General features: G+C 33.9%; 1 protein-coding gene across 3 annotated transcripts in view; it reads right to left on the minus strand.

The window, feature by feature from the left end:
- The window catches only part of LOC129912127 (translation factor waclaw, mitochondrial), a 106,618-nt gene that overhangs the window by 38,828 nt on the left and 54,851 nt on the right, over positions 1-12,939 (minus strand). For all 3 annotated transcript variants that reach the window (XR_008771750.1, XM_055990254.1, XM_055990253.1), the window contains exon 6: positions 12,186-12,673. Coding sequence is in view for 2 of the 3 variants with exons in the window: in XM_055990254.1 (XP_055846229.1) it covers positions 12,186-12,673 (488 nt within the window). In the remaining variant the exon portion in view is untranslated. The remainder of the gene's footprint in view (positions 1-12,185; positions 12,674-12,939) is intronic.

The raw sequence follows: 12,939 nt of genomic DNA on the forward strand, positions 1-12,939 counted from the left end.
TCAAAAAACCAAGAAACAATTCTTGAATCCCTTCCTCCGATTAGTACCTTAGAACGGCTCTTAGTTGTTCCCTATGGCTCAAGTCTGGTGTTTCGTCTAAAATAATTGAAACAAATCGCGCTTTACTAACCTGTACTTTAATTTCTGTTTTAAAACTGCTGCGATACTTTTTATCAAATCGTTTTGAAAATCACCTTATAGACCTGAAAATGGGATTTTTGAACACTGTTCTAAATGAGTGGCCATTAAAGTGTCATAGTTAGATAAGTATAAACTTTGTGTATGAAGTCCATAGTACTATTTCCACTCGAGAATTTGTGTTTTGCGTCCAAACCACCCAGTAGGCTGTTACCGTGCAGATTTTGATTTTGGAAACAAAAAATGGGTTTGGTTCCGACAGATAGGGTGATATAAATTCTAAGAATAAGAAGTACAGGAATGGGTGTTTGCAGAAACCAGTGCGGCATTTGTACAAAATAGTGTTAGTTACACAAACACATATATGTATTGAAACAGTCGGACTAAAGATTTGTGGTAACTTCCGAGGGCCCAGCAAAAGGTGCCAGTATTGAAAGCGTTTAAACGATGAAAAGAAAAATGGCTTCAATTTGACGGATAAATTGGCATTTTGCCAGTCGTATAAATGAGGCATTACAAAGAATGCCTCTTGGCTGTCAATTGAAAACTGAGTCTGCTCATGCTCAGGAGCAATTGCAGTAGAGTGCGACGTTTGGTCACATACATATATACACAATATACAATACAAAATACTTAGAACTATAGAACTAGAGATGAGTATACGCACGAACAGTTCTACATAAAACCAAGAGCAAACGTCTATTTTACATTCATTTAGTAAATTTTCTAGGTTATGTACAGTTTTGAAAAAGAAAATTCTATTAACACTCATTCTGTCCGCCATTTTGGAACCACCATTTTGAAAAAATGAAAGTTGAAAGATTTTTCGACAGTTTTTATGCGGCACAACCAAACACCGTAGATGTAATATACAGCTGCGGTCAAAAAAATAGCAGTGCATCGAAAAATATTTTAAGTAAAACATAAAACATAAAAAGAGTTTCGATGTTACATTTATTTTTTAGTAAAACTATTTTAGATACATTCTAGATTAATTTTTAGTATAAATGAAATTTAATTTATTGCTAACAGCTAAGCAATAATCCAAAAACAAAATAAACCTAAAAATTAAGCGGTCAAAATAATAGCAGTGATTTTCTTTTTCTAGTAAATTTAAATAAAACAAAGGCACAAAAAGTTCAAATAAACGGTATTTTACTTGGCAAAAGCTAGCATTTGCTCCCTTGACCTTTATTTTTAATTAAAGCTTGGCAAAAACCTTTTATGGGGCCGACAAGTCGCTGAGATCTGTGAGGTGTTTTAGCTCACCAAACCTGCTCAACAACGGTCCATAACTGCTGTTATGTTTGGGTTTTGCTTTATAAACTTCTTCTTTTATATCCTCGCAATGATTCTAGAAAAGATCGAGGTCCAAAGACTAAGCAGTCCACTCCATAAGCTAAATCTTTATGTTTTGAAACCATTGTTTGGCTGCTCTCCTGAAGTATTTTGGGTTATTATGTTGTTGGAAGACCCATTTAAGCGGTATTTTGAAGTCGACGTGTAGCAGCATACTGTTTTACAAGATATCCAGGTACTACTGCTGGTTTATTTTAGTTTTAATCTAATATAATAGACCAAGTCCGTAGTAGGACAAGTTTCTCCAAATTCTTATACTGGACCCTGGAATATTCTCTGGACTGATGAGAGCAAATTGATTCCGCATGGTGGCAAAGGGTCTCGGTAGTACTACCAAACACGAAATATAACCCTAGGTATAACAGAAAAACTATTAAACACGGAGGATCCAGTACAATGGTTTTTATGTTTTATATTTTATTTGAAATATTTTTCGATGCACTGCTATTTTTTTGACTGTCACTGTACATACACCTTTTCCTGTACTTCTTATTCTTAAGTCGATTTCCATTGGTCGTCCGGAATGCCTTTGAAAGTGTTTTATTGGCGTTCTTCTTCTGGAAAGAAGAGAATTTCTTTTCTGATTTTTAAATCAGAATCCAGACTCAGAAGCACTCACACATTCAAACCTCTAAACGTCAAATTTGTCAAACTTCATTTTTTGTTTGTTTTTTAATGCGATTGTTTTGCAAAATATAGTAATTAATGATATAAACTCTTGAAAAGTTCCACAAAAAGAATATTAATAAAATGATTATTAATACTCCTACAATCATAAAAGGTTTGCTTTTTCCATCTTTATCATTTTCATTGTCGTCAAGTGATGAGGAAGATTGTGAAAAAAACACATATAAAGGGTTTTTTTTTTTTTTTTTTTTTGACGGATGGAAATCTTCAAAAGACACTTGGCAGTATTCGACACCAAGTAGTGTGGGACTCTTAACCACTAAAACCACCTCTTTATCAGGACCAATCTTGAGAGATCGACATCAGATTTTTCTTTCTTAACTTTGTAAAATCACTTTGGGGGAAGTTTAAACTTTTAATACTTTCCCATGTTTTTTTAGACCATAAGCTCATGAGGCTTGGTTCTTCTTAATCTCCGAACATGGTTTCTAGTATTCAAGACGGACACCATTTCAGAATTGGTATGACATTGCAGTCTCTGATTATGGGATACAGCGTATTTTTTAACAACTTCTGTAACCGTTTCTATTTGTAAGTCACGATGTAGATCGCTATTTCTTATGTACCAAGGTGCATTAACTATTCCACGAAGGACTTTGTTTTGGAATTTTTGGATGATTTCGGTATTTGTTTTCTTTGTACAGCCCCATAATTGGATACCATAGGTCCAAACAGGCTTTAGTACTTGATTATACAGCATTATTTCGTTTTGGGTTGATAAATCAGAGTTGTTACCAAGTAACCAGTACATTTTTCTATATTTCAAGTTTAGTTCTTCTCTTTTCTTTTTGATGTGCTCTTTCCACTTTAGCTTTGCATCCAAAGTCATTCCAAGGTATTTGGCCGTATTGGCGTAAGGTACAGCTTGATTATTAATGAATATTGAAATATTGTTTATCTTTTTATTTGTAAAGTTTATATGTGAAGATTTTGTTTCATTGAGATACGCCATTTTTCGGTCCAATCTCTGACTGTGTCGACGGCATATTGCAGCTTTACTGCTCCCCTAGAGACACATTTGTCGGGTACCAAAATTGCGGTATCATCTGCAAAAGTAGCCATTATGGTGTGATTCCCAACTGGGATATCCCTTGTGTATAGTAAATACAGGGTAGGACCTAGGACACTTCCTAGTGGTACACCGGCTTTTATTTTCTTCACTTCCGAATATTCTTGATCGTACCTTACTCTAAACAATCGGTCTGAGATGTACGATTTTAATATTTCATAGTACTGTCTGGAAGATCCCTTTGCAGTTTGTACTCAAGTCCCTCATGCCAAACCTTGTCAAAGGCTTGAGCAACATCTAAGAAAATAGCTGAACAGACTTGTTTTCAGAGATACCCAAAAGAGATGAGAAACTTCTGACGTCATACGGGTTTGCCTACAAGCTGCTTTAGACATTTTTGGATAAGTATGCGTGAAAAAATATACATTTTTGGCTAAGTATACGTGAAAAATCGTAGATTTTTGCTTAGGTGTGCGTAAAAACACCGTGGCTACACTATGTGTGTTTTTCACATTTATTCACGAATACAAAAGAGATTACAACAACACGAAATAAACAAATGGGTTTTGGGTGGTAAAACGTACGAAAGTTTCCCACCTCCTTTGGGTATCTCTGCTTGTTTTTCTTCTAATGCTTTTTCTATTACATCCGTTATTCTATGAACTTGGTCTATCGTGGAATGTTTATTTCTAAAGCCAAACTGATAATTTGGGATTAACCTTCTTTCTTCTATAATTTTGCTAAGTCTCTTCAGAAGCAGTTTTTCAAAAACTTTTGCCATAATTTGTATAAGCGATATTGGTCTGTAAGACGTCACTTCTGTAGGTGGGTTACCTTGCTTGGGTATGACAATAACTTCAGCAATTTTCCAATGGTGTGGGACATACCGTTGCTTAAGGCATGCATTTATTATATATTGGAGTTTTATGAAGGCTTTCAAAGGCATTTCTTTCATAACCTGAGCAGTAATAAGATCGTAACCTGGTGATTTTTTATTTGATAGTTGATGTAAACACATACTTTTTATTTCTTTTAATCTTACAATTGGTATTTCACTTTCATCTATCTTATCAACAAGCTGTAAGCTATTTTCAGCCGCCTTTGTTGGGTATGGCTTAAAAACATTCGCAAGATGCTCCGCGAAAAGGTTAGCTTTTTCTTATGGGTTACCGATCCATTTCCCATCTTGAGATTTCAAGGGAGAGTTTAGTAACTGCGGTCTTTTCAGGCGCTTGGCTGCTTTCCATAGCGAAAAATCGGTTGAAGCATCAGTCGTTAAATTCTTTAGGAATGTACTGAGTGAATCATTTTTCAATTTATAAATTTGTTTTTTAAGATTGTTGCTTATACGGTTAAACGTTGTTTTATCATCTGGAAATCTAGTATTTTGCCATTTTCTTCGAGCTCTTCTTTTCTCTATTATCAACTCTCTTATCTCTAAAGGATATTTTATTTCATTTTGTCTTCTATTAGAAAATGTTGGAGTACTTTCTTCAGCGGCCTGTTGCACATCAGCAATAAATTGTTCCACTTCATGGTCAATTTACTCGATTGTATCCATGGGAGATCTTAAATTTATAAAACTTAAAAGCCTTTCTCTAAAATCACTCCAGTTTGTTTTCTTATTTACAAGCTTTGGATTACTTTTTTCTATTACTTCCGATTCACTTAGTGTTAGAATCACTGGAGTATGATCTGATGACAAGTCATAATTACCTTCGACACTAATGTGATTTCGTTTGATTCCTTTAGCTACGAAAAAGTCAATAAGGTCTGGTATTTTGTTAGTATCGGAAGGCCAGTAAGTAGGCGACCTGGAGGAATAGAATTCGCAATTGTATTTACGGCCTGCTTGGAAAAGTCTTTTGCCTTTTGTTGATATAAGTCTTGAACCCCAATGAGTATGTTTCGCATTGAAGTCTCCACCAACAAGAAAGTTATGCCCAAGAAGATTTAATAGATCTGTATAGTCATGTTCTGTCGGGGAGCGCCTTGGTGGGCAGTATAAAGCTGCTATCTTAAACTCTTTCTTTTTCATACCAATACTAATAATTGTTACTTGCATATTTTCATTAGTAAGCTTGATTTCTTCATAATGTTTTAAGCTTTCTTTTATAAGAATCGCCGATCCACCTCTTGCCTTGTCAGCTGGATGTGGAGCGTGGTAACATGAATAGTTTTCTATTACATTATCTAGACTTTGCCCATTGGAGAAGTGAGTTTCGGACACCAAGCAAATATCTATATGTTCTAGATCTAAAAAGATTTTTAATTCGGATAAGTGTTGTAAAAGACCGTTTGCATTCCATGTAGCGATTTTAAGTGTTCTGTCCATCATTGTTTTTTAAGAGCGACTTTTTCGCTTAACTGTTTGATATTGAAATCCTGTTTATCAATTCTTTGAAGAATGAGGTGTAGCATTTCTTTTATGGAAGTCTCTTCATTCTTCCGCACATTTTTTAGAATCTGAGAATAAGCTTTATTTTCATCGCTTTTCCTTTGAACAGCTTTTTTAGGCGGTTCATTCTTAGTATTGTTTTCAGCAGTTAAATCGGTATTTACTGTGTTTCTGGGTTTGTCTCTAGCAGATGTATTTTTGCTTCTGAACTCTTGGAATTTTTTGGCAACTGGGCAGCCTCTATAGCTTGCCGGGTGATTACCCTGGCAGTTCACACATTTTGCTTTCTGATCTTTGCTCATCGGACAATTTTTAGTTGCATGTTTTCCTTCGCACTTTACACAAGCAAACTCGCGGTTGCAGTATTTTTGGGTATGACCAAAAGCTTGGCAACGTTTGCACTGCGGAACAACTTTAGATTTTCGGAGTGGTTCAATTTTAACAGCTATGCCCAAGATTGATCTTACTTTATAAATCTCTTCGACACTTTGTTTACTGTCAAAAGTTAGCATGAATAAAGGTAGTAACCTCTTACTTGTCGTCGATTCTCCAGAGGAGTTTTTAATTGTCTCATTCTTAAATATACAGGGTGATTCAGGAGTAATGTGTCAAAAAGCTAGAGCGTGTAGGTTAGGTCGAGACAAGAAAAAATCGTATGGGAGGGGGGGTCTATTCTCTTTCGTTTAGCGGGGAGGGGCAATTTAAAAAAAAATTGACTTAATTTGGAAAAAAAAATTATTAAAAATCAACGGTTAGGTATACTTACAAAAACGTGCTTTACCTTTTTGAAAATCTAACGGCCAATTTCTTCACATAAGTCCTAAGTCAGCTTAGTACCCGGTCTAGCTAGACCTGGTACTAGCTCTGGTACTCGGTCCTAACGAAAAGTTAGTACCTAACGAAAAGTTAGTGAATCATTTTTCAATTTATAAATTTGTTTTTTAAGATTGTTGCTTATACGGTTAAACGTTGTTTTATCATCTGGAAATCTAGTATTTTGCCATTTTCTTCGAGCTCTTCTTTTCTCTATTATCAACTCTCTTATCTCTAAAGGATATTTTATTTCATTTTGTCTTCTATTAGAAAATGTTGGAGTACTTTCTTCAGCGGCCTGTTGCACATCAGCAATAAATTGTTCCACTTCATGGTCAATTTACTCGATTGTATCCATGGGAGATCTTAAATTTATAAAACTTAAAAGCCTTTCTCTAAAATCACTCCAGTTTGTTTTCTTATTTACAAGCTTTGGATTACTTTTTTCTATTACTTCCGATTCACTTAGTGTTAGAATCACTGGAGTATGATCTGATGACAAGTCATAATTACCTTCGACACTAATGTGATTTCGTTTGATTCCTTTAGCTACGAAAAAGTCAATAAGGTCTGGTATTTTGTTAGTATCGGAAGGCCAGTAAGTAGGCGACCTGGAGGAATAGAATTCGCAATTGTATTTACGGCCTGCTTGGAAAAGTCTTTTGCCTTTTGTTGATATAAGTCTTGAACCCCAATGAGTATGTTTCGCATTGAAGTCTCCACCAACAAGAAAGTTATGCCCAAGAAGATTTAATAGATCTGTATAGTCATGTTCTGTCGGGGAGCGCCTTGGTGGGCAGTATAAAGCTGCTATCTTAAACTCTTTCTTTTTCATACCAATACTAATAATTGTTACTTGCATATTTTCATTAGTAAGCTTGATTTCTTCATAATGTTTTAAGCTTTCTTTTATAAGAATCGCCGATCCACCTCTTGCCTTGTCAGCTGGATGTGGAGCGTGGTAACATGAATAGTTTTCTATTACATTATCTAGACTTTGCCCATTGGAGAAGTGAGTTTCGGACACCAAGCAAATATCTATATGTTCTAGATCTAAAAAGATTTTTAATTCGGATAAGTGTTGTAAAAGACCGTTTGCATTCCATGTAGCGATTTTAAGTGTTCTGTCCATCATTGTTTTTTAAGAGCGACTTTTTCGCTTAACTGTTTGATATTGAAATCCTGTTTATCAATTCTTTGAAGAATGAGGTGTAGCATTTCTTTTATGGAAGTCTCTTCATTCTTCCGCACATTTTTTAGAATCTGAGAATAAGCTTTATTTTCATCGCTTTTCCTTTGAACAGCTTTTTTAGGCGGTTCATTCTTAGTATTGTTTTCAGCAGTTAAATCGGTATTTACTGTGTTTCTGGGTTTGTCTCTAGCAGATGTATTTTTGCTTCTGAACTCTTGGAATTTTTTGGCAACTGGGCAGCCTCTATAGCTTGCCGGGTGATTACCCTGGCAGTTCACACATTTTGCTTTCTGATCTTTGCTCATCGGACAATTTTTAGTTGCATGTTTTCCTTCGCACTTTACACAAGCAAACTCGCGGTTGCAGTATTTTTGGGTATGACCAAAAGCTTGGCAACGTTTGCACTGCGGAACAACTTTAGATTTTCGGAGTGGTTCAATTTTAACAGCTATGCCCAAGATTGATCTTACTTTATAAATCTCTTCGACACTTTGTTTACTGTCAAAAGTTAGCATGAATAAAGGTAGTAACCTCTTACTTGTCGTCGATTCTCCAGAGGAGTTTTTAATTGTCTCATTCTTAAATATACAGGGTGATTCAGGAGTAATGTGTCAAAAAGCTAGAGCGTGTAGGTTAGGTCGAGACAAGAAAAAATCGTATGGGAGGGGGGGTCTATTCTCTTTCGTTTAGCGGGGAGGGGCAATTTAAAAAAAAATTGACTTAATTTGGAAAAAAAAATTATTAAAAATCAACGGTTAGGTATACTTACAAAAACGTGCTTTACCTTTTTGAAAATCTAACGGCCAATTTCTTCACATAAGTCCTAAGTCAGCTTAGTACCCGGTCTAGCTAGACCTGGTACTAGCTCTGGTACTCGGTCCTAACGAAAAGTTAGTACCTGAGCATTTCTTCACATTTATAGGACCTGATCTAATTTCACAACGAGGTCTTAAGAATTAATACGTATAAAACTGGTCTAACTGTCATTTTGAGAATTTATTGAAGTTTGAAATATCTTTTTTTTACATTTGATCAAATTTAACAAATAAAAAATTTAATAAAAATAGAAAACAAGAAGCAAATAATTAAAATAAATATTGAAAAAATTTTATGGAGATTAAAAACGCTACAAGCAATAAAAATTCATACATTTTATGAAGAAAAAAAAGTCAAGAATGAAGACAAGAATAAGAATGCAGAATCAATCAGCCACAAATGGCGAGGAATCATTCAATAATATGAATGCAACCACGAAAGCCTGCCAAAAAGGCTGAAGGACCACCATAAACCATAATTATTTAACAAATAAAAAATATTTTGTATAGATGTACATACATACGTATGTTCATTGTGTTAATAAAAGAAAAGCTTTTCAAAACGCAGTATTTTGTGATTTGGTATTATTATTATGTATGTTTTTATTCCATAATTGACCCCCATCGGAGTTAAAATTTCCGAAGTTTATAGTACGAAAATTCCCACAGATATTTTAATTTGTAATACGATCCTCCAAATTAGCCGAGCCCGAGGTGATGACTATTCATTGGTTGTACAGCCTCGTTGCCAAAAGCGAGTGTCTTGCAATTCGCCTCTACTGCAAGGCTTGTATACATATCATAAGCACAATTTAAAAATACAACCGAAATCTTCTGTGGGCTTTGTTTAGAAGTCCAATTCTCGTGTTTCTTGATAATTAAAAAAAAACTTTCAAAATCAAAATGCAGGGGCAATGGAGTGGTGGATGTAGTGTTTGACTGCTAACCTGGGAGGTATGGGTTTGAGTCCTACCTCAGGCAGCATTCTTTTATTTATCCCCCAGCTTGGACGCCACCCGTGTATTCTAAATTTACTGTACCAACAGAAATTCTTTTCTATTCCTTACTAGTACCGTGCAATATGCATAAGGTCTTACAGGCATATAGAATTATATTAATTATTATCACTAAAAACGCGCTTATATATCGATACAACACCCAAGTAATTAAAAAAATCTGTAATATGGACAACAGGTCATTTAAATTTTCAAATGGAATTAAAATTCACAAAGTCCACTAAATTTGAACAAAAAATAATGAAAATTATTCTTTTTTTTGCGTTTTTTCTTCTTTATTAAACTGCAATATCACTTCAAAAATATGAAATCCATTTATTTGATTCAAGTCCTAACCGCTAGACTACCGATTTTGAGGTCCTAACTTCTACCGAGTCCTAACTAATACTCGGTACCAATTTGACAGTTCTAGGGCTTAGTACTTTTGTGAAGAAATCACTTGGTACCGATTTGAGTACTAACGATTGGTATAATAATCAGGTCCTAGCTGATTTTGAGGAGCTAGCTAGTACCGAGTCCTAACTAGTACTCGGTCCTAAATTGACAGTTCTAAGGCTTAGTACCTGAGTCAAGAAATGAGTTGGTACCGATTTGAGTACTAACTTTAGGACTAGGACCGGGACTAGCGCTAGGACTCTGTGAAGAAATCGGCCGTAAAACATTAGACTTTTACAAATTTCTTAAACAAAATCATTTCATGGCACAGTTTTTGAAAAATTAATTTTTAAAATCAAAATTAAAAGAAAAAAAATTGGAAAAAAAAATTTCAAACTAATTTTTTCAAAATTTTATGTAATTAAGTACTAATTTGGTTTTTAAAATTCGATGCTCTTATTTATTTTTAAACAAAAACAAAAAACCAGATTCAGTTTTAGTGCCTAAAACCCCTTCAACTAGAATCCATGGGTAGCGAGCACCCCAGACATTGTATGAAAAATTCTCAGGTAAGTTTTCAGGTTGTGGCGATTCATGAAATTAATAATTTTGTATTTTCCACTTAGTTTTAAAATCATCATTTTTACTTTAAGAACAAATTTTATATTAATCACCGATTCTGTGCAAAATTTGTTTATCGAATGTAAACAAACTTTTTGATATAAATAGTGCTTAAAAAATAAAATTAAATCAGTTCTATTAAAGAATTCAAAGAAGTAGTTTCTTTTCATCCGAAGCTACTACAAGGTGTTATCAATGAAAAAGTTGATCAATTCAGGGTTAATCCAATACTGTATCACTATATTGTATTCTTATTTAAGTCTGAATGTTTAAAAAATAATTGACGAATTGTTAATGTTTCATAAATTAATTTATCAAGAAGTCCAGCCACGTAAAACAGAAAATAAAGAGGTTTTTTAGAAAAAAGTAGTTTTGGTTTTTTGTTAATTTCTCAAACACGACAAGGTATTTTTGAATCTGGTTTTTTGTTTTTGTTTAAAAATAAATAAGAGCATCGAATTTTAAAAAACCAAATTAGTACTTAATTACATAAAATTTTGAAAAAATTAGTTTGAAATTTTTTTTTCCAATTTTATTTTTAAAATTCTGATTTTAAAAATTAATTTTTCAAAAACTGTGCTATAAAATGGCTTTGTTTAAAAATTTTGTAAAAGACTAATGTTTTGGCTTTACAAAAAAGTATAGCACGTTATTGTAAGTATAACCGTTGATTTTTTAATAATTTTTTTTACAAATTAAGTCAATTTTTTTTTAAATTGCCCCTCCCCGCTAAACGAAGGTAAATAGACCCCCCTCTCCCATACGATTTTTTTCTTGTCTCGACCTAACCTACACGCTCTAGCTTTTTGGCACATCACTCCTGAATCACCCTGTATATACCCATGATACATGAAACTTCAAACTGAAAAGAACTGGAGATCTACTACAATAATAACGGAACCCAATATTTTTTTAAATATACAGCGAATTATTTTAATACATTAAATTTGCTATATGGATATGTATTCTTTATGTTTATATAATTAAATGCCTCCTCACAAAAAATCCACAAAAAAGAACGTTTTTTTTGCACTTACAACTAGATATAACCCCTTAAGAGTTGTCTGCCAGGGTGTTTTTCAAAGAAATTTGGTCTGACTTTTCGTGTTGACACTTTTGGGAATATTATGTGACAAATGGAATAAAAAAAAATACTATACAAATTACTTTCGGTTTGGAATTAAACTTACAAAATTACCCAACCAGGTTGACTTTTTTTCATTTTTTTACACTTTGGGTCGAATTTAACCCATGTTGGTCACACCAAAATGCTGCCAGATTTAACGATTCTTATATAACTCTTCAAGAGCCTTTTTTTATACACCTTACAACATTCTTAAGATGACTTGACTTCTTTCAATTTTGTCACACCTTTGGGTTGAATTTTACCCATGTTGGTCACACCAAAATGCTGCCAGACTTAACGATTCGTGCCTTACTCCCTAAGACTTTTCTTATGATATGCCTTAAAACATTCGTTAGATCACTTGATTAATTATGTCGTTGGCTCTTAGACTATATGAGTTGGCCCCGTTAGCTTTTTTTTTTTAAGTTCGCGATAGGAGAGTTCTTCCGGATTACCAATTAAAAACGACATTAGAGGAACATCTGTAAAACAATAGCGAGACATAAATAAACTACTGATCGGTATAAGACAAGGCCTATTAAGACCAACCCGTTAACAACTTAAAACCACATTAAAACAAACTTTAGCTTGAATTGCCTGAAATTTCCAAAAGAAAACATTAAAACTTAATCTTACCAATAACAAGCGGCTCATAATATTCCTCAACATCTTGGGGTTCTGGAAACAATGCGGCATTAGAGAGTTCCAATGTTTTTTTTCCTAATTTCTTAATCATTGTATGATTTTTTAGAACGATCAGATAGGTCACAGATGGTGCTGTAATTATAGGTTCAGCTGCATACTCTTGTTCAAGTCTTTGGCAAAAAACTTCCATATGAAGTAACCCAAGAAAACCTAGTCTCCAACCTTGTCCTAGTGCTGGACTTGAGTCTATTTTGACAGTTACCGCTGAATCATTCAAAATCAACTTATCTATAGCCCCTCGTAAACTAACATGCTTTGACTGATCAGATGGAAAAATTCCTGCGTATACCATAGGTTGCTGAGGCTTGAAACTTGTAAGAGAAGTAGTTTTGGTGTTTTTTAGGTGTATGGTGTCGCCGATGATGGATTCTTTGCTATTCCGCATATTACAAGAAATTAAACCCACTTGGCCAGCAGATCTGTAAAAATATATTTTTTTTTTGAAAATCAGTTTAAGGCCTACTTATTATTTATATAGGTAAGAAAATGAAAACAAAATATTTTTCAACCTTTTACTACCAAAATGTACTGGTGAATAAATCGTGTGAAACTGATGAGAAATAATAGATTTGGTTTACAATATTTATAATTTTTAATGTGTACGATGCAATGCATAATCGCAAAATAAATAAGAAATTATTACAATATTTATAATTTTTAATTTGTTGATGATGCAAGGATAATA

Source organism: Episyrphus balteatus, chromosome 2, assembly GCF_945859705.1.
Source record: "Episyrphus balteatus chromosome 2, idEpiBalt1.1, whole genome shotgun sequence".
Classification (NCBI taxonomy): Eukaryota; Metazoa; Arthropoda; class Insecta; order Diptera; family Syrphidae; genus Episyrphus; species Episyrphus balteatus.